The 27,940-nt window shown below is 43.7% G+C and overlaps 1 protein-coding gene across 7 annotated transcripts in view; it reads right to left on the minus strand.

The window, feature by feature from the left end:
• Nucleotides 1-27,940, minus strand: part of znf462 (zinc finger protein 462) — a 114,973-nt gene that overhangs the window by 63,758 nt on the left and 23,275 nt on the right. For all 7 annotated transcript variants that reach the window (XM_067983489.1, XM_067983492.1, XM_067983491.1 and 4 more), the window contains one exon: nt 5,457-5,705. In XM_067983489.1, the coding sequence (XP_067839590.1) occupies nt 5,457-5,676 (220 nt within the window). In that variant the 5' untranslated portion in view covers nt 5,677-5,705. The remainder of the gene's footprint in view (nt 1-5,456; nt 5,706-27,940) is intronic.

Below are 27,940 nucleotides of genomic sequence, written 5' to 3' on the forward strand. Positions count from 1 at the left end.
GGAGGCCTTTATTGGCTTAGTGCTGCTGAGAGGGAGGAAAATGCAGCTCTGGTGCTGCATTTTGACAGGTTGTAGCCAGTTAAAGTCACTTTTCAGCGAGATGGTAGAAGGAGCCAATAGCTGGGAGGGCCCCAGGAATATCCAGTGACTCATGAAGGCAGAACCGACGGCCAGAAGGGAACGTCTGGTGGGCAGTGAGGGCAGGTGGCCCCATAAGAAGGTGAAGCAGGTTATCGGGAGGGAGGTGGCAGAGACACTTAGTGCAAACTGCATCACCCTCTCTGCCATACAATGCAGGAAGAGATCCTACCACCTCAAGGCTGGCAACAGTCAGTCTAGGCTCCGCTGCCAATCTTCTAACACTCAAAAGTTTCACTCGCCTCCTAACATTTCAAACTCTTTAGGGGTAATTTTAACCGAACTCGCCGGGCAAGAAACCCATGGGATCATGTGGAACGCTAGTTTTACACCCACCCAATATTGCTCTTCGGTGACTTCAATGGAGAGTAAAATCGAGCAGGATGTAAAACCAGCCTTGCAGCCGATCTCATCGGTTTCCCGACGGGCGGGTTGTTAAAATTGCCCCATTCATCTCTCAACACATGGGTGTTGGGGGTTAGGATGCTCACTTCTGCAAAGGGCAAACTCTGCAAACATTCATGCACCTGCTTTACTCAAAGCCTCCCTCTCAGCTGACTTTTCCTGCCACCAGGGCCTCTGCCAGTCTTCAACAGCACTTCTTTTAAAAGGGACAAGGCATCTTCACCTCTCCCCATGCACAGCCTCATATGGGACAAGTCTCTTGACATTCACAGACCTGTAACATTATCTTCTCTCTCTCCAAAGAAACAAAAAAAATCAATGCATACAACCAGTACCAGCGAAGGGCAACCAGGGGAGAACCATCATCGCTGACACCCCGAGACCACAGGAAGAGGCAGATAACGATTTGCATTTATATAGCACCTTTCATGACCTCAGGACATTCCAAAGCACTTTACAGCCAATGAAGTACATTTTAAAGTGTAAAGTGTAGTCACTGTTGTAATGTAGGAATAATGGCAGCCAATTTATACACAGCAAGATCCCACAAACAGCAATGTGATAATGACCAGATCATCTGTTTTTTTAGTGATGTTCGTTGAGGGATAAATATTGGCCAGGAAGAACTTCCCTGCTCCTCTTCGAATAGTGCCATGGGATCTTTTGCATCCACCTAAGAGGGCAGAAAAGGCCTCAGTTTTAATGTCTCATCCATAAGACGGCACCTCCGACAGTGCAACACTCCCTCAATGCTGCACTGGAAGTGTCAGACTAGATTTTGTGTTTAAGTCTCTGGAGTGGAACTTGAACCCACAACCTTCTGACTCAGAGGCAAGAGTGCTGCCCACTGAGCCATGGCTGCCACCTGGACAAGAGGGCCTGTAGCAGAGGGCAAGGTTGGAGGCAAGCTGGCAAGAGAAGGTTGGTAAAGGCTGGGCAAGGCTCATCATATGCAGCAACGCCCTTAAACTCAGGTGCCATTTCTTCCAGGGCAAATGTCACTGTGAGCACAGCTGAACAAGTTCCTCTTCTGCCACATCACAAGGGGGCACCTTGAAGGAAGAGGCCAGCCACTCCGCTGAACGGCTGGACACTTCCAGACCCACACCTGCTCTCATGTCCTCGCCAACTCCACCTCGGAGGCAGGAGAAACAACCACCCTTGGCTGAGGCGATGTCCAAGGCCCAGTCTTCGAAAGAAAGAACTTGCATTCATATAGCGCCTTTCACGACCTCAGGGCGGCCCAAAAGTGCTTTACAGAAAGAACAATGATTCGGGAGCATCAATCTCATGTGCAGGGAGGTGAAGATGATTTCCACTCCAATGATTGAGCTGATGGATTAAGTGGGAAGAGTCCACGACCGGAAACACCAACACGTTAGCAGTAAGGTTCTCGCGACCTGCGGATCACCTTGGAGCCCGGATGATTGGTGCAGCATCGAGACACCAGGAAGTGCTTCTAAAGGCATTGGTGGCTTTTTGCAGAGGCAGCTCGCAATGCTAAAATTGATGTTTTTGAACAAGACACTGTCACAGGCTTCCAAGAGCGGATTAGGACGATTCAATCTGTGATGACACTGACCAGCAACACCTTTGGGCCTGTGTCTTGCATCAGTAGGTCGCAGAGAGTTGGAGCAGATGTCGCTGTCTCTCCCTAATGCCCCCTCCAATGTCTTAATACAAGAAGATGTTAATAAACTTGCAAGATGGGCGTGTAATCGGCAAATGAATTTCAATATAGATAAGTGTGAGCTGGTGCATTTTGGTAGGCGGAATAAGGAGGCCACATACTGCTTGGATAAGAGTCTAAATGGGGTAGAGGAGCAGAGGGATCTCGGGGTACAGATTCACAAATCACTAAAAGTAGCGGCAAAGGTTAATAAGGCCATAAGAAAAGCAAACCAAGCACTGGGGTTCATTTCTAGAGGAATTAAAATGAAATGAAAAGCAGAGAGGTTATGTTTGACTTGTATAGAACCTTGGTTAGACCACACTTGGAGTACTGTGAACAGTTCTGGTCTCCACATCACAAAACGGATATGGAGGCACTAGAGAAGGTGCAAAAAAAATTCACAAGGATGATACCAGAACTGAGAGGTTATAACCATCAGGAAAGACTGAATAGGCTGGGACTGTTTTCTTAGAAAAGGGAAGGCTGAGCGGTGACCTGATAGAGATCTTTAAAATGATGCAGGGGTTTGATAGGATAGGCATAGAGAAAATGTTTCCACTTCTGGGGGAGTCCAAACTAGGAGCCGGAAATATAAGATAGTTGCTAATAAATCCAATAAGGAATTCAGGAGAAACTTCTTTACCCAGAGAGTGGTGAGAATATGGAACTTGCTACCACCACGAGGAGGCGAATAGCATAGATGCATTTAAGGGGAAGCTAGGTGAGTACACGAGGGAGAAAGGAATAGAAGGATATGCTGATCGGGTGAGATGAAATAAGGTGGGAGGAGGCTCATGTGGAGCATAACACCAGCATAGGCCAGTTGGGCCGAATGGCCTGTTTCTGTGCTGTACATTCTATGTAATATGATGGAGCTACAGACATGGCCCGATACCCTTCACTACTGCAAGGGTCGGGCTGTTGGAAGCTGGTCCCTCCGAGACATAAGCTACCTGGAGATGAGAGTCAGCTCAGGTCCCTGAGGCTCCAGCTATCCAACGCTCAACCTCGTCTCACTCAGGGAGCACTTCGAAGGGAGTAGCAGATTAGGAGCTAGAGTAAATGAGTTAGCTAGCAAAGGGTAGTTAAGAAGGAAGAGAGAATATATTTTGTTTGGACTTCCTGATGAATGTTGTTGTTTGAAGTAAAGATAGCTTCATCACACATAGAATTACAAGTTCATTTCTATGTCTGCTTTCAATTTTTGGGAGTTGGATGATGACAAGTGAAGTAAACTTCTGTCTTATGAAGGATCTTGGCACACAAGTTTTAGAAAGTAAGGGGCGCAATGAGGGTATGGGGGAAGAAAGACAACAGGCAGGTGTGAAGGGACTTATCTACTGAAAATCCTGACCTATTAATTTTGTTCTCCTTGCTCTGGCAGCTGGCTCTCCCGTTCCAATTCCTCTCCTTCTTGTGCACCTTCCCCAAGCTGTGGGGATGCCTAAGTAAGACTTTCTAGGTGTGTAGATCCTGGTGAGAGAGAGAGTACACATACAGGGAAGAGACACCATGGCTGATGCCCAACTCCAAGAGCCTCTTCCATATCTTCATCCTCCTCCTCTTCATATCATCAAAATAAAAGGCATTTTCATTGAGAAATCAATGTTTAGCGTATAAAGAAGTATTTTGAGCAGAGCCGAGTAAAAGTAGCAGCAAAAGTTACTGACTCAAGTCTCCAAAGTAGTAAGAAGATTGCTATGCAAAGAAACATTATACTTTATCATTATCCACTGCACACAAGGTCCTCCTCAGTGTGAGGAGGTTCACACTGGGTCCTCCTCACAGAGGCTCCACAGGGAGAATTCATAGCAGTGATGGTAATTATTTGGGACGGGATTTGGTGGTCAAAACATAGGGGTAAAATGGGGGTGGAGAGATTAGCCACACCCCTTGACGCACCCCCCCCGTCATTTAGATGTGGCAGAACAGATTTTTGGATGGTCTTGAAGGGAACTGGTGGTTTTTGTTAGGAGAATTCAGGTGCGGTTTTGTATGGCGGATGTGAGGTGCCTTTTTAGAACATGTTTTACTCTGTTTGCTGTCCCAAACCCCACCCCAAAACAGGCAGCAATTCAGGAAGAGAATCCAGGCCAATTTCTCTTGGGCTTCCCCGCCCCCCAATTATAAATGGGTTTTATCAGGAACAAAATATGAATTTTAATGAAACATTTAGATGGAAGTATTTTTTCAAATTAGGGAAAAACAACATTGTCATAATTGATTAACCATAAAAATTTATTCTGATTGAACACAAGAATTCAACTATGCAACCACATCTGATGCACTACACTGCTGTCATGTAATGTGTGCAGTTAGGTAGATCACGTGGCAAACAGCAAGCTATTTCAGAATGCAATACAAGGGACAGTATCTCGTTTGTCCAGCTACACAAGTCATTTTGGTAAACAGACTATAATAATTTATCTGTGCAAAGCCCTGTGCCAAAAAAAGAGTTTAGTATTCCTTTTTATGAAAGTTTTGTGAAGTAATTAGATACTGTCCAGGATATGGGTGGCCTTCACTATAATACCGTCTCTTGCTTTGACCACATTTCATTAGATGTAGGCAACCACCAAGTATCTGGGATGACGTACATTTTAGTACATCGTCAAAGAAGACACTGTCTCTTTTACGGTGTCAGCTCGGAGTGTCTACAAAAGAGCAAATCTAACATTTAGTTCTTCAAAACGATAGATTTTAATTAAAATTCATGGAAAAATTAATGAAGGCCCATTAAGCAAAATCTCGAATTATAATCTGCTATAGGACTTGGGTCATCAGATAAGTCTGATTCATAACATGGCATTGCAAATGCGTAGATACAAAAATCATTTTTTTTAAAGTAGGAGGTTATGTTGTTTACAGCAATGGTCTACTGTCGGGTTTTTAGTAGTTTAATTAAAAGAAATTCAAGTCAGCAATCTTTCATAAGGATATGATGATCCCAAGCAGCCATGCTGAGTTTCCAATTCGTTCTTCAAAAAGGTCACTGTCCAAATTTAAAACTGAAAAATGCAATTGGAACAAAGAGAAATCTCAATGCTAACTGGCAAAAGCCAAACCATTTTGTCTGCCAACTTTGCAAGTCTAAAGTACACTAAATGTACACAATACAAGGCACCTGTTGAGTGTGTCATCATGGCTGTGACTTGAAACAATGCACCAATGATATTACAATGAACAGAGTTACTGTTTGTTTTCTTGTGTTTTTTTTAAATTAGAAAGAAATCAAACTCACCTGCTGTTTCTACTGGAGAACCCAGTTCAGTCTTTACAGTAGGAAGACTCATGTCAGTTTCTGGTTCAAGGCTTGGTGTAACAGAGCGAAGTTGAGCAGTATCCTCCTCAGCAGCTTCCACATGGGGCAAAAAGACAGTATGAACATCTTGGATGTGAGCCTTAAGATCATCGTAAGTTTCTGCTCGGTAATCACATCCATCGCACTGCAGGGCCTCCATTACTTTGAATGTCTTTCAATTCAAGGAATCTGGAGTAAACAATCAAATTAGCAACTTGGTTATAGATTGAAACCAGTGCAAAAAGGACAAGATGATACCGTTGGTCAGAATAAACAATAAAACAAACAAACTTGCATTTATATAGCACCTTGAATGTAGGAAAATGTCCCAAAAGGGATTCACAGATGCATAATCAAAAATAAAAATGGATCAATGTTGTCTATTAGCCTTATTTAGCATACCATCTCCTACATTCCAACAGTGATTACACTTCAAAAGTAATTCATTGGCTGCAAAGCGCTTTAGGACGCCTTGAGGTCATGAAAGGCACTATATAAATGCAAGTATATCCTCCTTTTATCTCTACTCTTAATTTTATCACCACAAATTGCTCCCACCCCATGACGGGATTGTTACTGCTCAGCTGTGGCTCAATGGGTAGCACTCTCGCGTCTAATTCAGAGACTTGAGCACAAATTCTAGGCTGACACTCCCAGTGCAGTACTGAGGGACTGCTGCATTGCCGGAGCGTGCCACTTTCAGATTAGATGTTAAACTGAGACCCTGTCTGCCCTCTCAGGTGGATGTAAAAGATCCCATGGCACTATTTCAAAGTGTGGAGATGCCGGTGATGGACTGGGGTTGACAATTGTAAACAATTTTACAACACCAAGTTATAGTCCAGCAATTTTATTTTAAATTCACAAGCTTTCGGAGGCTACCTCCTTCCTCAGGTGAACGATGTCCACATCGTTCACCTGAGGAAGGAGGTAGCCTCCGAAAGCTTGTGAATTTAAAATAAAATTGCTGGACTATAACTTGGTGTTGTAAAATTGTTTACAACTATTTCAAAGATGAGCAGGGGAGTTCTCCCCGGTGTCCTGGACCAATATTTATCCCTCAACCAACATCAGTAAAACAGATTATCTGGTCATCACCACATTGCTGTTTGTGGGAGCTTGCTGTGCGCAAATTGGCTACCGCGTTTCTTACATTACTACAGTGACTATACAACAAATCTTGTATTCTACACCAGAATCTCTCCGTTTTTGCAAATGCAACCTTGTTTATCATTTATTATGGGTTTCAGCAAACTGGTTCTATCACAATCCGAGGCGGAATACTAAAATGGAGCTTTACATGCCAGCAGGTGAGTGCATGGGCTTTTATTATATCAAATAAAAAATTATGTTGCTATCTACAATTCTCATCAACAATTCTCATCTCAATTTCGTAGCAGCCTTGGTTCCATATCCCTCAATATCCTTGCCTAACAAAAATCTATCAATCTCAGTTTTGAAATTTTCAATTGACCCCCAGGCTCAACAGCATTTTGAGGGAGAGAGTTCCAGATTTCCACTACCCTTTGTGTGAAGAAGTGCTTCCTGACATCACCCTTGTACGGCCCAGCTCTAATTTTAAGGTTATGCCCCCTTGATCTGGACTCCCCCATCAGAGGAAATAGTTTCTCTCTATCGATCCTATCAAATCCTTTAATCATCTTGAACACCTCAATTAGATCACCCCTTAATCTTCTATACTCAAGGGAATATAAGCCTAGTCCATGCAACCTGTCCTCATAATTTAACCATGATATTTAACCATTTGATCAATGAAAGTTCCAGGACCCTAAGAAATTGAGTGTGCCCATAAATGGTTATCAGTCATCCAATCAGAGCTCTGCTTTATCCATGTCTACAATGTATTATGATGTGGAGATGCCGGTGATGGACTGGGGTTGACAATTGTAAACAATTTTACAACACCAAGTTATAGTCCAACGATTTTTTACCTGAGGAAGGAGGGAGCCTCCGAAAGCTTGTAGATTTCAAATAAAAATCGTTGGACTATAACTTGGTGTTATAATACATTGTAAACAATTTTACATCACAATACAGACTAAGTGTTTTTGTTTCAATTTATCTATAATATATTAAAATCAGTATGTCCCGTCATCTTTCCATTGCAAAGTCCAATATAGCCCTTTGGCTGTGATGATTCCTTTGGCTGGGATGCTTCCGAATAGCATTTTCCAATCTGAGGGACATCATGAAGTGGTGCGTCACCTGTATTTACAGCCTGCGGCCAATGAATCATAGAAAGTTACGGCACAGAAGGAGGCCCTTTGGCCCATTGTATCCATGCCGGCCGAAAAAGAGCTATCCATCTTAATCCCAATTTCCAGCACTTGGTCCGTAGCCCTGTAGGTTACAGCACTTCAAGTGCACATCTAAGCACATCTTAAATGAGTTGAGGGTTTCTGCCTCTACCACCATTTCAGGCAGTGAGTTCCAGACCCCCACGATACTCTGGACGAGAAAATTTCTCCTCAGCTCCCCTCCAATCTTTCTACCAATTACTTTAAGTATATGCCCCTTGGTCACTGGCCTCTCTGCTAAGGAAAACAGGTCCTCCCTATCCACTCTATCTAGGCCCCTCATAATTTTGTACACCTCAATTAAATCTCCCCTCAGCCTCCTCTGTTCCAATGAAAGCAACCCCAGCCTATCCAATCTTTCCTCATAGCTAAAATTCTCCAGTCCTGGCAACATCCTCGTAAATCTCCTCTGTACCCTCTCCAGTGCAATCACATCTTTCCTATAATGTGGTGACCAGAACTGGAAGCAGTACTCAAGCTGTGGCCTAACTAGTGTTTTATACAGTTCTAGCATAGCCTCCCTGCTCTTATATTCAACGCCTCGGCTAATAAAGCAAAGTATCCAGTGTGTCTTTTTAACCACCTTATCTAATTATCCTGCTACCTTCAGGGATCTATGGACATGTGCGCCAAGGTCCCTCTCTTCCTCGAAGTATCCTCCCATTTATTGTGTATTCCCTTGCCTTGTTTGCCCTCCCTAAATGCATTACCTCACACTTCTCCGGAGTGAATTCCATTTGGCACTTTTCTGCCCACCTGACCAGTCCATGGATACCTTCCTGCAGTCTACAGCTTTCCTCCTGACTATCAACCACACAGCCAATTGGGAAATAAGGAAGGGCAGGTGACAGAAGTGTTAGTGAGGGATCACTTTGGGACCAGTGATCATAATTCCATTCGTTTTAAGATATCTATGGAGAAGAATAGGTCTGGCCCAAAAGTTAAAATTCTAAATTGGGGAAAGGCCAATTTTGATGGTATTAGACAGGAACTTTCAGAAGTTGATTGGGAGAGTCTGTTGGCAGGCAAAGGGACGTCTGGTAAGTGGGAGGCTTTCAAAAGTGTGTTAACCAGGGTTCAGGGTAAGCACATTCCTTATAAAGTGAAGGGCAAGGCTGGTAGAAGTAGGGAACCTTGGATGACTCAGGAGATGGAGGCCCTAGTCAAAAAGAAGAAGGAGACATATGACATGCATAGACAGCTGGGATCAAGTGGATCCCTTGAAGAGTATAGAGATTGCCGGAGTAGAGTGAAGAGAGAAATCAGGAGGGCAAAAAGGGGACATGAGATTGCTTTGGCAGATACGGCAAAGGAGAATCCAAAGAGCTTCTACAAATACATAAAGGGCAAAAGAGTAACTAGGGAGAGAGTAGGGCCTCTTAAGGATCAACAAGGTCATCTATGTGCGGAACCACAAGAGATGGGTGAGATCCTGAATGAATATTTCACATCGGTATTTACGGTTGAGAAAGGCATGGATGTTAGGGAACTTGGGGAAATAAATAGTGATGTCTTGAGGAGTGTACATATTACAGAGAGGGAGGTGCTGGAAGTCTTAACGCGCATCAAGGTAGATAAATCTCCGGGACCTGATGAAATGTATCTCAGGACGTTATGGGAGGTTAGGGAGGAAATTGCGGGTCCCCTAGCAGAGATATTTGAATCATCCACCGCTACAGGTGAGGTGCCTGAAGATTGGAGGGTAGCAAATGTTGTGCCTTTGTTTAAGAAGGGCGGCAGGGAAAAGCCTGGGAACTACAGACCGGTGAGTCTCACATCTGTAGTGGGTAAGTTGTTAGAGGGTATTCTGAGGGACAGGATCTACAGGCATTTGGAGAGGCAGGGACTGAGTAGGAACAGTCAGCATGGTTTTGTGAGAGGAAAATCATGTCTCACGAATTTGATTGAGTTTTTTGAAGGGGTAACCAAGAAGATAGATGAGGGCTGTGCAGTAGACGTGGTCTACATGGACTTCAGCAAAGCCTTTGACAAGGTACCGCATGGTAGGTTGTTACATAAGGTTAAATCTCATGGGATCCAAGGTGAGGTAGCCAATTGGATACAAAATTGGCTTGACGACAGAAGACAGAGGGTGGTTGTAGAGGGTTGTTTTTCAAACTGGATGCCTGTGTCCAGCGGTGTGCCTCAGGGATCGGTGCTGGGTCCGCTGTTATTTGTTATTTATATTAATGATTTGGATGAGAATTTAGGAGGCATGGTTAGTAAGTTTGCAGATGACACCAAGATTGGTGGCATTGTGGACAGTGAAGGTGGTTATCTAGGATTGCAACGGGATCTTGATAAATTGGGCCAGTGGGCCGATGAATGGCAGATGGAGTTTAATTTACATGAATGTGAGGTGATGCATTTTGGTAGATCGAATCGGGCCAGGACCTACTCCGTTAATGGTAGGGCATTGGGGAGAGTTATAGAACAAAGAGATCTAGGAGTACAGGTTCATAGCTCCTTGAAAGTGGAGTCACAGGTGGATAGGGTGGTGAAGAAGGCATTCGGCATGCTTGGTTTCATTGGTCAGAACATTGAATACAGGAGTTGGGATGTCTTGTTGAAGTTGTACAGATGTGGAGATGCCGGTGATGGACTGGGGTTGACAATTGTAAACAATTTTACAACACCAAGTTATAGTCCAGCAATTTTATTTTAAATTCACAAGAGAGCTTGTGAATTTAAAATAAAATTGCTGGACTATAACTTGGTGTTGTAAAATTGTTTACATTTGAAGTTGTACAGGGCATTGGTGAGGCCACACTTGGAATACTGTGTACAGTTCTGGTCACCCTATTATAGAAAGGATATTATTAAACTAGAAAGAGTGCAGAAAAGATTTACTAGGATGCTACCGGGACTTGATGGTTTGACTTATAGGGAGAGGTTAGACAGACTGGGACTTTTTTCCCTGGAGAGTAGGAGGTTAAGGGGTGATCTTATAGAAGTCTATAAAATAATGAGGGGCATAGATAAGGTAGATAGTCAAAATCTTTTCCCAAAGGTAGGGGAGTCTATAACGAGGGGGCATAGATTTAAGGTGAGAGGGGAGAGATACAAAAGGGTCCAGAGGGGCAATTTTTTCACTCAAAGGGTGGTGAGTGTCTGGAACGAGCTGCCAGAGGCAGTAGTAGAGGCGAGTACAATTTTGTCTTTTAAAAAGCATTTGGACAGTTACATGGGTAAGATGGGTATAGAGGGATATGGGCCAAGTGCAGGAAATTGGGACTAGCTTCGTGGTATAAACTGGGCGACATGGACATGTTGGGCCGAAGGGCCTGTTTCCATGTTGTAACTTCTATGATATGATATGATACACATACATCACAAAAAGCAAGGGACCCAGTACCGAGCCCTGCAGAACCCCACTGGAAACAGCAGTCAATCATTACCCTTTGCTTCCTGCCACTAAGCCAATTTTTGATCCAACATTCCACTTTCCCTTGGATCCCATGGGCTTTTACTTTTCTGACCAGTCTGCCATATGAGACTTCGTCAAAAGCCTTGCTAAAAATCCACGTGGACTAATCAATCCATTAAACCATCTTCAGCTGCTTCATCAATGACCTTCCCGCCATCATGAGGTCAGAAATGGGGACGTTCGCTGATGATTGCACAGTGTTCAGTTCCATTCGCAACCCCTCAGATAATGAAGCAGTCCATGCCCGCATGCAGCAAGACCTGGACAACATCCAGGGCTTGGGCTGAAAAGTGGCAAGTAACATTTGTGCCAGACAAGTGCCAGGCAATGACCATCTCCAACAAGAGAGAGTCTAACCACCTCCCCTTGACATTCAACGGCATTACCATTACCAAATCCCCCATCAACATCCTGGGGGTCACCATTGACCAGAAACTTAACTGGACCAGCCACATAAATAATTTGGCTACAAGAGCAGGTCAGAGGCTGGGTATTCTATGGCGAGTGACTCACCTCGTGACATCCAAAGCCTTTCCACCATCTACAAGGCACAAGTCAGGAATGTGATGGAATATTCTCCACTTGCCTGGATGAGTGCAGCTCCAGCAATACTCAAGAAGCTCGACACCAACCAGGACAAAGCAGCCCACTTGACTGGCACCCCATCCACCACCTAAACATTCACTCCCTTCACCACCGGCGCACCATGGCTGCAGTGTGTACCATGCACTGCAGCAACTCGCCAAGGCTTCTTCAACAGCACCTCCCAAACCCTCGACCTCTACCACCTAGAAGGACAAAGGCAGCAGGCACATGGGAATACCACCACCTGCACGTTTCCCTCCAAGTCACACACCATCCCGACTTGGAAATATATTGCCGCTCCTTCATCGTCGCTGGGTCAAAATCCTGGAACTCGCTACCTAACACTGTGGGAGAACCTTCACCACACGGACTGCAGCGGTTCAAGAAGGCGGCTCACCACCACCTTCTCAAGGGCAATTTGGGATGGGCAATAAATGCTGGCCTTGCCAGCAACGCCCACATCCCATGAACGAATAAAAAAAAAACCTGTGCAGAAAGGCACTTAACTGTTGGTTTCGGGCCTTCTCACCTCCTTTCACGTGGTGTGAAGATGGCGACCCGGGAATCCCAGCCTCTGACCTGCTCTTGTAGCCACATTATTTACGTGGCTGGTCCAGTTAAGTTTCTGGTCAATGCTGACCCCCAGGATGTTGATGGTGGGGGATTCGGCGATGGTAATGCCGTTGAATGTCAAGAGGAGGTGGTCAGACACTCTCTTGTTGGAGATGGTCATTGCCTGGCATTTATGTGACACGAATGTTACTTGCCGCTTTTCAGCCCAAGCCCTGGATGTTGTCCAGGTCTTGCTGCATGCGGGTTCGGACTGCTTCATTGTGTGAGGGGTTGCGAATGGAACTGAACACTGTGCAATCAACAGCGAATATCCCCATTTCTGACCTTATGATGGAGGGAAGGTCATTGATGAAGCAGCTGAAGATGGTTGGGCCAAAGGCACTGCCCTGAGGAACTCCTGCAGCAACGTCCTGGGGCTGACTTCTTTGCTGGTGGGGATATCGGGAGGAGGCAGAGATGGATCATCCACTCAGCACCTCTGGCTGAAGATGGTTGCAAACGCTTCAGCCTTGTCTTTTGCACACACGTGCTGGACTCTGCCATCATTGAGGATGGTGATGTTTACGGAGCCCCCTCCTCCCGTTAGTTGTTTAATTGTCCACCACCATTCACGACTGGATGTGGCAGGACTGCAGAGCTTTGATCTGATCCGTTGGTTGTGGAATCACGTAGCTCTGTCTATAGCATATTGCTTCCACTGTTTAGCGTGCATCTAGTCTTGTGTTGTAGCTTCACCAGGTTGGCACCTCATTTTTAGGTATGCCTGGTGCTACTCCTGGCATGCTCTTCTACATTCCGCATTGAACCAGGGTTGACCCCATGGCTTGTTGGTAATGGTAGAGTGAGGAATATGCCAGGCCATGAGGTTACAGATTGCGCTGGAATACAATTCTGCTGCTGCTGATGGCCCACAGCGCCTCATGGATGCCCAGTTTTGAGCTGATAGATCTGTTCTGAATCTGTCCCATTTAGCACACTGGTAATGCCACACAACACAATGGATGGTGTCCTCAGCGTGAAGACGGGACTTTGTCTGTTGGCTTGTGGGCCCGGAGGAGCAGGAGTGCTTCCCCCAGGCCCAACAAGCCTACCTACAGAGACCCCCTCAACGATCGCGGACCCCCCCCAAACGGCTGGGGGCCCCCCCACAGCGATCGCGGATCCCCATGATGACCCCCGATTGCCCCCTTCAATGATCGTGGACCCCCGAGATAACCCCCGATCCCGACACCCCAACCCCGTGTCTGACCCCCGATCCCTCCCCCCATGCCCACTGGTGCTCTCCATGCCAACCCATGCCCCCATGCTAACCCACCGTCCCCCCCCGAATCCACACAAACAAAGACTTACTTAGGACATCCTCTCCCTGGCTGCTCTCCCATCCGATTGACACCAGTCTGTTAATCAGGCCGGTCAACTAGACGGCAAACCGAAAAAAAAGACGTCCTTACGTCAAAATTGTAAGGACTTCCGGGTTTCCCGTCCGCAATTTGACCCCGTCGCCCCCTTCCTGGCTCGGGGACAAAATCATGTCAAGTGTTTTGCTGGGCCACTTCAGCGGGCAGTTAAGAGTCAACCAGGGTGGTGTAGGACTGGAGTCACATATAGGCTCAGACCGAGTGAGGACAACAGGTTTCCTTCCCTGAATAATATTAATGAACCAGTTGGGTTTTTACCACAATCAGACAGCTTCATGGTGACTTTTACTGATACCAGCGTTTTATTTCCAGATTTCTTAAACTGAATTCAAATTCTTAAACTGCCATGGTGGGATCTGAACTCACACTCTCTGGATTATAAGTCTGAGCCCCAGGATTATTAATGCAGTAACATAACTGTTACACTAGCGTACGCCCCACACTATGAACTTGCAAAAGAACACCTTGTTCCCAAAGTTAAGGTACACAACATGAAATGACAATTACAACCCTTTTCTTGTTCCAATGATCGAAATAGATCAATAAAAATTATAAAAACTTTACTTGTGTCTGTACTTCCCGTCCATCACACATCATGTGACACATGTCTAATGTAAATCTGTCAGATGGGGAGGGGGAGAAGTATAAACAAAGACGATCACCAGCGTGAATTCATCCAGCATTTACTTATTTAGATTTTGTAGCCGCACACACTTACACTTTAGCAACACAATAATACATTGTTATTTTGGCAGCAAAATCTGGGCCAATGAGTTTAATGGCGCTTGCCGTCGTTAATGTGTAAATCGGCCAGCAACTTGTGGTGAGGAAGAGATATCCCATCAATTGCAAATCGCCACAAGTTACTGGACGATTTGTGCCGCTCCGCCATTAGCCTCGCGAAAACGGCATCTCGCCCTCAACCTCCCGGTGAGTTTCATGAAGTTGCTGCATTTACGCATTAATTACCCGTTAAACTCGCAGCAGAAAGTTAGGGCTGGTACTTAACAGCATAAGTACCTTTTTAATGATGTTATAATTGTTAAGGCCAATCAACCTCTCCATCCCAGAAAGGGAACAATTTAAACTGTGGAGTCTCATTCCTGCAGGCAGTAAATTGTTCTTAGAGATTTTTTACAATTTAAAATTTAATTTTTTAATGATTTTTCTTACTTTTCCTGTCTCTTTATTCTCTCTCTTAATCCAATCTTTCTTTCCCTCTATTTCTCTTTCTGTTCCTGATTTGACTCTAATTCACCCTATTTCCTTCTCCATCGTTCCCCTGTTTCTTTCTCAATCCTTAAATCTCATTGGTTAAGGAGAGAGATTGTTGGTTCCGTCGTTCACCAAGGTTCCAGATGCCCCTTCATCAGCTCACGCTTCCAGCAAGTTACAGGGCAAAAAATATTCAAGCTGAAGGGTGAGGGAAAAAGTCTAACTATTGGGGCACGTCGCGAGATGTCCCACTGCAGCAACATCTGGGCCACTGTGTTTTACACAAGTGCCTCTTCTGACTTATCGTGAGCAATGCCACGGGAGGCTGGACACAGCTAGTCACAAACGCAAATTTCTGTCACACTTTTTTTTTAAAATAAAAAAAAGTTAAATCATTTCCAATGTACAGAGAAAAGTCCCTTGGCAACAGAAAATACTTTCTAATTGGCTTCGAGAGTCATAAATATATATTAAAAAAAGAAAGCAAGAAAACCAGCCTGACCTCTAATTGACCTGAGGATTTGCCAAGAACAATTAACTTCTAATTGCACCAGGAAGGCACAGTAATTACACCTTGTAGACTTAAAGGGACACACTTATGTTACACACAGCTGCACTTTGGCAGTAGAATAATACATTGATAAGCAATATGGTATTGTACTCCTTCCCATATAAAACAACCAACAAATTGCGTAGGACGCCAAGGTTGCGAACAGTCTGGTTCAGCCTCAGACAGCGGCCAGGGAGAGGGATGGAGTTGGTGGCTAGGGAACAGAGTTTGTGACTAGGACTGAAGACAATGGCTTTGGTCTTCCCAATAATTAATTGGGAGAAAAAACACAAGCCACGGGTCTTTTAGTGTCAGCCATGGCCCAGTGGGTAGCACTCTCACCTCTGAGTCAGAAGGTCATGGGTTCACGACCCACTCCAGAGACTTGGACACAAAATCTAGGCTAACATTCCCAGTGCCATTACTGAGGGAGTACTGCACTTTCGGAGGTGCCGGCTTTCGGATGAGACGTTAAACCCAGCCCCATCTGCCCTTTCAGGTGGATGTAAAAGATCCCATGGCACTATTTCAAAGAAGAGCAGGGGAGTTCATCCTGGTGTCCTGGCCAATATTTATCCCTCAACCAACATCATTAAAACATTTGATTATCTGGTCATTTATCACACTGCTGTTTGTGGGACCTTGCTGTGCAAAAATTAGCTGCCGCATTTCCTACATTACAACGTGCTCACTTCAAAAAAGTACTTAATTGGGACGTCCTGAGGTCGTGAAAGGTGCTATGTAAATGCAAGTCTTTCTTTCCTACTTTAGTACCTGAAGACATCCAAATACAAGACTGCCAAACGAATACAGCGGCGGAAAGTGAAGGACTTTGCATCCTCAAAAGATTCTGTAGCTGAAAGATATTTGAAACTTTGAGATAGGTTTGAGCAACATATTACCACACTTTTTTTGTCCGTTGTACTGATCTTACTCAAGAGGCAACTGCAATGACTGGAGGAAAATCAACACTGCAACACGTACAGATTTAGTTCACTGTAGTGTTAAACCTATTTCAGATTATGCCATAATTCCACTTTTATTTACGATTTTAAAAATTAGAAATTTAAGTGAAAAGAAAACCCCAGTTAATCAGGAGTAATCTACCTGAAAATATATTAATTCCATCGAAGTGATAAAAGAAAACAAAATTAAATGTCAAAAACAGAACTTCAAAGCAGTTCAGGAGTTGCGAAGTGCAGCATGTATTGTTGCTGACAAGGTACAAACACATGTAAATCAAATGAAAAATACACTTATGAATTAAATATTTAATGGTGCATTTTATTTTTGTGACACTCGAGATATCATTCATTTATTGGCAGAATACTTTACACAGTGCAGGTGTATAAATGTGTTAAACATTCTATGCCACCTGCATTGTGAATAATTCAAGTCAGTATTTTTTTTGCCCTCTGTCACAGTGTCTCACTAAAGTCCGCTGGACAAGGAAAACTGGTGCATGCAACAAAAACTTGCCATTTCTATAGCGCCTTTAACTTAGTCCTACAGCACCTCACAGGAGCGATTATCAGACAAAGTTTGACACCGAGCCGCATAAGGAGATATTAGGACAGGTGACCAAAAGCTTGGTCAAAGAGGTAGGTTTTAAGGAGCATCTTAAAGTAGGAGAGAGAGGCAGAGATGTGGGGAGGGAATTCCAGAGCTTAGGGCCGCCAATGGTGGAGCGAAGGAAATCGGGGATGCGCAAGAGGCCAGAATTGGAGGAGCGCAGAGATCTCGGAGGGTCGTAGGGCTGGAGGAGGTTACAGAGCTAGGGAGGGGGCGAAGCCACGGAGGGATTTGAAAACAAGGATGAAAATTTTTTTTTTTTTTTTAAATCGAGGCGTTGCTGGACCAGGAGTCAATGTAGGTCAGCAAGCACAGGGGTGATGGGTGAACGGGACTTGGGAGAGTTAGGATACAGGCAGAAGAGTGTTTTGATGAGCTCAAGTTTACCTTGATATCAGTGTGAAGAACAGACTCTGTGGGGGCAGCTCTAGGGGTCACCCATCTTATTACCAGCTGAGTTTCCTGAGCTGGTACCTTAATTACAGTTTACCTTAAACATCTCATCGGCAATACATTGCAGATCATCAATAGCCACAAACTAAGTGCTAGTCATTCCAAATGGGGACTCTTCCAGAAGCATCTCAAGTCTCTAACACAACCAAAAAATGACAGCCTTTTGGAACAGATTCAGATAACTCAGCTTGCATTTACATAGCAGACTCAGCTGGACAAGTGTGGATTAATAAAGGAAAGCCAGCGCGGATTTGTTAAAGGCAAATCGGGCTTAACTAACTTGATAGGAATTTTTTGATGAGGTAATGAGGGTCGATGGGGGCAATGCAGTTGATGTGTATATGGACTTTCAAAAGGCGTTTGATAAAGTGCCACGTAATAGGTTTGTCAGCAAAATTGAAGCCCATAGAATAAAAGGGGCAGTGGCAGCATGGATATGAAATTGGCTAAGTGATAGGAAACAGGGAGTAATGGTGGGTGAGCGGTTGGTTTTCGGACTGGAGGGAGGTGTACAACGGGGTTCCCCAGGGGTCGGTGCTGGGACCACTGCTTTTTTTGATTTATATTAATGACTTGGACTTGGGTGTACAGGACACAATTTCAAAATTTGCAGATGACAAAACTTGGAACTGTAGTAAACAGTGAGGAGGATAGTGATAGACTTCAAGAGGACATAGACAGGCTGGTGGCATGAGCGGACACGTGGCAGATGAAATTTAACGCAAAGCAGTGAAGTGATACATTTTGGCAGGAAGAACGAGGAGAGGCAATATAAACTAAATGGTACAATTCTAAACGGGTACAGGAACAGAGAAACCTGGGGGTGTATGTGCACAAATCTTTGATCGTGGCAGGACAGGTTGAGAAAGCAGTTAAAAAATATACGGGATCCTGGGTTTTATAAATAGAGGCATAGAGTACAAAAGCTGGGAAGTTATGTTGAACCTTTATAAAACACTGGTTTGGCCACAGCTGGAGTATTATGTCCAATTCTGGGCACCGCACTTTAGGAAGGATGTGAAGGCCTTAGAGAGGGTGCAGAAATGATTTACTAGAATGGTGCCACAGATGAGGGACTTCAGTTGCATGGATAGACTGAAGAAGCTGAGGTTGTTCTCCTTACAGCAGAAAATTGATAGAAGTGTTCAAAATCATGAAGAGTTTAAATAAAGTAAATAAAGAGAAACTGTTCCCATTGGCAGAAGGGTCGAAAACCAGAGAACACAGATTTAAGGTGATGAGGAAAAACTTTTTTTTACACAGCGAGTTGTTATGATCTGGAATGCACTGCCTGAAAGGGTGGTGGAAGCAGGTTCAATCGTGGCTTTCAAAAAGAAACTGAATACTTGAAGGGAAAAAATTTGCAGGGCTACAGGGAAAGAACAGGGGAATGGGACTAATGGAAGCAGATTCAATAGTAACTTTCAAAAGGGAATTGGATAAATTCCCTTTATCCAAAGGGAAAATAATTGCAGGGCTATGGGGAAAGAGTAGGGGGAGTAGGACTAATCGGATTGCTCTTACAAAGAGCCGGCACGGACGAGATGGGCCGAATGGCCTCCTCCTGTGCTATAACCATTCTATGATTCTAACTATGATGATTTTCTTAACCAGTGATTCCCTTAAAAGACTATAGTGATATTTCTGCTTCTAGCAAACAGATTTAGTTACAAGAATGATACAGCACAGAAGGAAGCCATTCAGCCCATCATGCCTGTGCCAGCTCTTTGAAAGAGCTATCCGATGAGTCCTACTCCCCTACTCTTTCCCCATAGCCCTGCAATTATTTTCCCTTTGGATAAAGGGAATTTATCCAATTCCCTTTTGAAAGTTACTATTGAATCTGCTTCCATCATCGTTTCAGGCAGTGCAGTCCAGATCATAACAACTCGCTGCATAAAAATATTTCTCCTCATTTCTCCTTCTTTGGATATACATCGTGTCCAAGCAACATGCCGTTATGAAGGCCATGAGCTTCGTAGCTTTGATCTAAACTGCTATGAAGTGATTAGGAGCCCTGGTTTGAGTACATGATCAAGCCAGAAAAGCAATGGATGACAATAACGTACAAATATATATTTTGGTTACAAACTCTTTCCCACCTTCCACCCTCCAAAAACCTCAGCTAATCCAAAACTCTGTTGCCCGTATCCTAACTCGCATCGAGTCCCATTCTCCCATCACCCCTTGTGCTCGCTGACCTACATTGGCTCCTCATCCGGGAATGCCTTGATTTTAAAATTCTCATCCTTGTGTTCAAATCCCTCCATGGCCCTCACCCCTCCCCTCCCTGTCTCTGTAACCTCCTCCAGCTCTACAACCCTCCGAGATCTCTGCGCTCCTCCGATTCTGGCCTCTTGCGCATCCCCGCTATATAAATGCAAGTTGTTGTTAGCTTTAAAGCTCCATTCCAGCCAGCAGCTACTTTCCATGAACTCTACTATTTCCCAGTTCTGCAGTTTCTCTCTCTGCCTTTATTTTGTGAAATCTTCCACTAGTAGTTTTTAAACTCAGCTTTTCTTTCCCCCCAAATGATAAAATTACATAGAATTTTACAGCTCAGAAACAGGCCATTCGGCCCAACTGGTCTATGCCGTGTTTATGCTCCACGTGAGCCTTCTCCCACCCTACTTCATCAAATCCTATCAGCATATCCTTCTATTCCTTTCTCCATCAAGTACTGATCGAGCTTCCCCTTAAATGCATCTATGCTATTAGCCTCAACTGCTCCTTGTGGTAGCGAGTTCCACATTCTCACCACTCTCTGAGTAAAGAAGTTTCTCCCGAATTCCCTATTGGATTTATTAGTGACTATCTTATATTTATGGCCCCTAGTTTTGGTCTCCCCACAAGTGGAAACATCTTCTCTACGTCTACCCTATCGAACTCCTTCATAATTTTAAAGACCTCTATCAGGTCACCCCTCAGCCTTCTCTTTTCTAGAGAAATAAACCAAAGCCTGCTCAGTCTTTCCCGATAGTTCTAACCTTTCAGTTCTGGTAAAATTGAAATTGATGAGTGTACCAACTTTACACAAACCCACAATTGGATTTGGGCAGGATAAGCCTGGATCAGGGCCGGAGTTCTACTGTTGATAAATAACCAAAATGCCTGCACATTAGGTCATAAAACACAAAAATTGAAAAACTGTTTGGTGAGAAATTTCCAGGGTGCCCATCAGAAAGGTGGCAACACTACTTTTATGAGCTACACTGCCATTGCCAGGTTTATAAATACCACTGAGCTTTTCAGTCATATGATCTATTGGGCAATCAGCAACTCCTGTGAACTCTACCTCTCCTCCGCCCACTCTCCAAAAACCAAAACCATTGGTCCTTACATTGACTGCGATATAGGCTAGCAAGGCTATTGTTAAGTGCCCAATGGTTATCATACTTAATTCTGTAGATATAACATTTGATAGGCTGTGTTAAGCATAATTCAACACTTCATTTAAAATGTTTTTTCCCATTCACTGAATGCGTATTTCTCTTCAGAAATGGCCATAGATTTGCTAAGTTTTTTTTCAGACAGTATTTTTTGTGTAGAATATTTGAGGTTTCAAATTTCACAGTAGTATGCAATAAATACTAGCACTCTAACATGAGCACATCTATATTGGGCCCCAATACTGATACATTTCTCTGTAATGCCTTGTAAGCCAATGTATGAAAATGTACTATTATACATTCATTTGCGTGGTTCCAAACTGTGGCATTAACCTACTATTCCAGAACATAATCAGCAGCTAAGCAACAAACCAATATTCTTCTCTGCAAGGCATTCATCCCTGATGGCCTCTGCAAATGAGCAAGACAGTAGGCCGATCTTTCATGGATCAATTCTCTGTGAATCTATTTTTGCATTACAAACCCTACACCATCAAAACAACAGTTTTGCAGTCCTTCTAAACCAAGCATGGAGATATGCCCCCACCCACACCGACAATTTTTGAACTTTGTTACAAATGAGGGAACACTTAGAACTAAGGGTTTTGCACTGTTCTTTCCCCTCTGGATCTAGGGTTTAGATAAACTACTCTCTGCCCAGGGTGCAAGGGTCTATGAAATGAGGTTGGAGAGCTTCAAGTAGTGAGCATCCAAAAAACATAAAACTCCCACAAGAACTAACAAATCTGGCAGTCTCACACGGAGAGGCCACAAGGTTGTCTGGTGTGGGGAAACGGAAGCATTATAGGAGTAAGAGATGGTAAAAATTATACAATAGATGTTTGGGAAGAGAGGTGGGGGGTGGGGGGAGGTCTTTTTTTTTAATTTTTAGGGCAAAACCTAGTGTTTGCTGCTGACACTTGAGCGCCCCCCCCCCCCACCCAAAAATGGAAACAACTTCAATTCCCTCAGCACAGATGTCCTTCATGGACCAAAGCAGAAAATTCATCCCACCAAAGTTGTAAATTAAATACCTATACATTGATCATCCATTCACGTGCTCCTCACCTTTTGTGCTCATCCACACAACACCCCACCCCCACACCCCCTCAGAAAAAAGCCACCCATTTTAGAAGAAAATGGCGTGATGTACGAAACATCAACATGCATAAATCTTAAAATAACTGTGTTTGAACAGTTGTGTTCAAGCTTCTGATGGACCTCACACAATTACAATAAAAATACCAGCTTCATAAATAAAAAACGTCAACTGTTGAGGTGCAATTTGTTTTTTTTTAAATCATTGCAGGGAGGGAAAGCTGGGAGAGAGAAAGTTCTCCCTTTAGTCCAGCATATTTCTTTCAGCAGAAGAAAATCTTTTTTATTACCTGCATTTTGAGAGAAGTAACAGTGACTATAAAAGTTGCAGTTATCTACCACAATCCCATGCAGCCAAGTCAGATTCACCCCCACCTACAAAAATAATCCATAGGGGTCATTGTGTGGAGAGGGACGAGAGTGGAACGCACATATAGCTTGGCTACAATATAATGCATGAAGGCACAGCCAGCCACACAGTGTAATTCTACATGTCATGAGCATGCTGCTCTGCAAAGCAGAACTAGAAAGGATAAAAGGCAAGATACTTTCCTGTTTCAGATCATCTGTAAAAATTCCACTTCTGTTATCCTGCACATTAAAATCCAACAGCACAGCAGGACTTTGTGAAAAGGAAAGCAATTCCTGTGAATTTGCAACCACATTATCTTTACTTACTAGAGAAATTCAGCTTCATTCACCCTCCATCTTCATTCACCCTCCATCTTCTGGATGCTGCTTAAACCAAGAGGGTATTTTCTACTGTAGCTCCTCTACACAAAATGTACAATGTACCATTTTATATATGAAGACCAGGCATTGCAGAGTTCTTTTTTTAAAAAAGCCACACACACACACACCTACAGAGTTATGGTTTACTTCTAGTCCTGTATCTACAAAATAAATAGAAGCTGAGAGAGAAAAAAAGGCTGTTTCCAACTGAGATCTGGATCAAATTACAGCACAAAAGAGGCCCCACCCCATTCTTCTTCAGAACGGGCCAGCAGATCAGTGAGCAAACCTCAAGGCTGTGTCTCTCTCTCTCTCTCTCTCTGTAGCTCCTGCACTTACAGAGAATTAGCAGATCATTCAAGTCTTCACTTCCCTCCCTACCCACCTACCCCCCCTTGTGCTCTCTGCTCAAATGACCCCAGCTTGCAGCACCATCAGATGTTTCTGAGAGAGAGAGAGAGAGACAGACACGGTATCTGCTGCCTCGTCAGTGCAGCTTTAAGACACACACTGAGCTGCCTAGGTCCTTCGAGCTCCAGAAGCAGCCATTTTACCTCTAGACGCCTCATCAGCTCAGCAGCTCAGAGCCTCCAGCCAGCACACAACATGGCCCCACTTATCTAACACTCATCTCCAGCAGCTGGGGCACTGCAAAAATGCTGTTGAATTCCACACTGGCTCCTCTTGCCAATACCTTGCTGAAGGAGACCTGAAGAACTGTCCTCGTCTTTTATTTATCCCCCACTCTCTAGTTATTAGATTTTGTGCCCACGTCCTCCCAAAATGAGCAATTTACAGAAACAGGGACAATTAAGTAACATTGCTTGCATTGAGACAAGGTTGAGAAACTGCCAGAAAGGTTTGATTTTAACCATACATGCCTGAACCCATCTTTCGCTTTGCACCAACCCCCCCACCCCACCCCAAAACCAGGCTGTTAATGTGCACCGTGGCTCAACTGTGCTGCTAACAGCAAGTAGAAACAAGCATTCCACATTGCCTGCTCCACTCTGCAGACCTTCAGTGGCTCTCACATGGAGAAAAAAAGGCCATCTGACTTTGCTAGCTAGATTCCAAAGTTTGCTGACCTTCGTTAATCACCAGCCAGCCCGTCTGCAATCAGCAAACTCTCCCAGTGCTCACACCCTCCACACACACAGACAGATACACAAGCTCAGAGACACACACAGACACACACACGCTTACACAGACACAGAGACACACACAGGTGCAGAGACACAAGCTCAGAGACACGTGCGCGCGCACACATGCACACACACAGCTGCTCTGGTTAAATGAGGTCCTCTGGAAAAGACTCCAGCAGGCACATATAAAAAGACATGAGTTTCTCTCTACTGCTGGTCACCATCTGATAGGCTTTGTTTAAAGCTGCAAGGAGCTCCTCCCGAGTCCATTTAAAGTGCTTTTAGATCTTCATCGCTCCAGAACTGAAGCACTAAAACTTGCTGCTAATTCTGATCGTCAGATCTCCCCCAAACGCAGCACTGCTGTGCACAATGGGTTAAACCCCAGCACCTAGGACATGCCTTCAAGAGATCACACAGCATTGTAGATGACAAGCTCACTGTTCAAGGAGGATTGCTAATCAGCGAGGATGAAAACACAAGTCAGTAGATCCAATTCCAACCTTTTGTCACATTATCCAGCTGTTTCTTATCAAATACTTGCCTATTTTTTTTTCCTTCCTTGGGATGCATTTTTCATCCACAGATGAACTGCCTTGATGTTTACCGGGCAGACGAGCCAACAATACAATGTATGTTGATGCACCACATTCAATAATATGCTACCATTAAAATAAACCCTACAGGACATCAACCATCTCCAACACCATCAACACAATTTCTAGTGAATTAGGTAGAGTGAAATAAATAAAAAGGGTATAGTAGACATGATAAGCAATATTTCTTCTAAAAAGGGACGTCACCAACCATAGCATGTTTACTAATAACTGACAAAGATCTTGTACTAGCTCAGCCTTTCTTTGACAAGATTTTTGAATGTGTATATATTATCAGGACCCCTCACTATTATATTTTAAAACATTTCATGGTGCAGAGCCTCTAAACAATAGTTCTAGGTGTGCTTTTTTAAAAAAAAATATGATGGGGGATCAAGAGTATTAACCGAAAAAAAAAAACTGGATGTGGGATTACTGAATAATACTGTGTAAAAACAAGATCGGAATACTGTAGCACAGCATGGAGCAATGCAAAGTCACAAGAACCCAGCAAGCTTCTTCACCCCCCCCCCCCTCCACAGCAAGGATGGAATTCAAAAAATGACGGTACCCAATTACAGGAATACCCAACTGGTTCAAGTCAAGGTCTTTACTTTGGTTCCAATACAACTTTCTGTACAGCACATTGTGGCTATTACACAATAAAAATTAATGCATAACTACTTATGATGTGCCGAATGGGCTCATGCAATCTAGCAGCAATTTATACCAAAGGCAATTGGTCTTTAAAGGGTCTTTTGACAAGAGCATTAAATGTTTAAATACACTGTTCTGTACCAGCAGTATATTTAATTGCACAAATAAAACCTCTAAACACAAAAATTTTAAAGAGAGCCTGCACAAAATGCTGTGGTAAAAAAACAAGTCTCTATGCTGTTTTTAATATATCACCGACTGAAACGTTTCGTACAATTGGCAGAAGATCCATCATGTGTCAGAAAGTAAGATTTTTGTTATTGCCCCTGATGTCCAACATGAACCGGTCTTCAATGTGAAATCACCAGGCATCAGAAAAGACCAATATCACAAAGTTTTATAGCCCGTGCAAGATAGAAAAACTTCCCTTTTTTTGTTGTTGAAGCAACGGTACCAGTATGTCCTTCAGTTTTCAGGCTAGAGGGCAAATAGGACCTCATTCAGTCACATCATCAATGCACTTTGGAAACTCAGTATGATACTTGATCTTTATTGTCTTTAAATATTATATACAAACACTGTATTAATGTGTACATACAGACACTTAACAAATGATGTACGTCTCAAACAGTTGTACAGTAAAACCACGGTTAACAAACTGTGAAAACCTCAACATTCAGGTAGCAGTCTAGTGACACAGTGCATTCAGTCAGGATATTTTCAGTTCTGGCCCAAAGGCCCCTCCTTGTCTGCATCCCATGCCACTGAACTCAGGGCCTCTATAAAACATGGAGCCAAAACTCGCCCCATGCCAGGATTTGATTGAAAAGCCTCCAAAATGTTCTTCAGATCTGCAGCCCAAGTTTTCACAGACTCAATTTTTGTACAGTGCACAACAGTCCCAACCAGTGTTAGGGTTTTTATTTCCTCTATCCACTGGTATAATTTCACAAAGGTCTTTTCTGGCTACAGACTGTAGCCTTTCTCACCACTCCTTGGGCACACCATAGACCGGGTAGGCTTTAACTTTCAACCACACAAATAGGGCACAGTTGCCTAGATAATGCAGTGGAGTTACTAGTTTAGGAAAAGTTTAGTACATAATTCTTAGTACTTTCAATCTTTCACATCTTGCTCTAGTTTATCAATGCTGCTCCAAAATTTCCTTTCTCATTCTTTTTAAACTGCAAATATGCAATTCTACACATTCATCTTCCTCACTTGAAATCAAGACTCGTGTACATTATTTCCAACTCCAGCTCATTCTTTCTCACCAACATATAACTGTGGGACTTCTTACCTCACTCTTTCCTTTCTTCAATAATCTTCAGGTTTTTAATACCAGAGCTTAACATCACAAATTCCTCATTTACCTAAACCTAACCCTCTATTCTTTTTAAGCCTGGTGGTTTCCTGCACCATGGGCCTTGGCACTTCATTTTCAACATATAGCCTCTAAAAGTAGGCCCATAAATTGTAGTTATGTTACACTGCCGCCCAGCACTGTCCTGTTTATAGGCAACGTCTTGATTTTAAAACTCTCATCCTTGTTTTCAAATCCCTCCATGGTCTTGCCCATCTCTATCTCTGTAACCTCCTCCCGATCTATAGCCCGCTGAGATCTCTGCGCTCCTCCAATTCTGGCCTCTTGCACCTCACCGATTTCCATCTCTCCACCATTGGCGGCTGTGCCTTCAACCGCCTGGGCCCTAAGCTCTGGAATACCCTCCCTAAACCTCTCCACCTCTCTCTCCTCCTTTAAGACACTTCTTAAAACCTACCCCTTTGACCAAGCTTTTGGTCACCTGTCCTAGTACCTCTCTATGTGGCTTGGTCTCAAATTTTGGCTGATAGCGCTCCTGTGAAGCGTCTTGGGATGTTTTACTACATTAAAGGTGCTATATAAATACAAACTGTTGTCGTTTAGTTGCCTGTATTACATTGATGTTATACACATTTTTCTCTCTACTAATTCCCCCCATCCCCTTCTCTCCTGAAGGTGTCAATCCATTGGAGGGCTACATGGCTTCATGAGTGAGCTTGAACAGCAAGTACTGGCAGAATTTGTGACTAATGAAGGCAAGCCCATATCGTATCCCGTCCTCCCCCGATGTCTAACCTTTCCAACACAAGGATATTGGGGAACAATTGGGAGTGGAAGTTCCTCTGGCTGATTTCTTCTCCCTCCCACCCAAATCTAGGAGCACTGAGTACAATTGTAGCTCCCTTGTTACCACAATTACTAAGATGGGTTAACCCAGCACATGTCAGAGATTAAGCCTGGAAACCTCTTGATTTTTTTCTGGCTCAGCTAACCCACTTCCTGAGCCATTGGGGCAAACTCTTAATCTGATCATTTTTAAGTTTTGGATTCTTGCAACAAATCCAGGGAGACACATCAAAATTCAAATTGGTCATTTCACAACAGAGCAAAATGCTGCTCTTCATTTACAATGCAATGTACAGCACATTACTAGTACCACCTAGCATTCCGAAAAATTGTTTCAAAAATATCTATTTATCCATTTTAATGGCAAGAAAATGTAAGACACCATGGCAAAAACGTTGCCAGGGCTGTTTGTGGAACTTTTCACTGTACTACGAAGAGCTAAATTGGGAGGCAGTATGAAGAGCTAAACTGGGAGGCAGTATGAAGAGCTAAACTGGGAGGCAGTCTGAGTACTGACTTAACCCAT

This window comes from Heptranchias perlo, chromosome 4 (assembly GCF_035084215.1).
Source record: "Heptranchias perlo isolate sHepPer1 chromosome 4, sHepPer1.hap1, whole genome shotgun sequence".
Lineage (NCBI taxonomy): Eukaryota > Metazoa > Chordata > Chondrichthyes > Hexanchiformes > Hexanchidae > Heptranchias > Heptranchias perlo.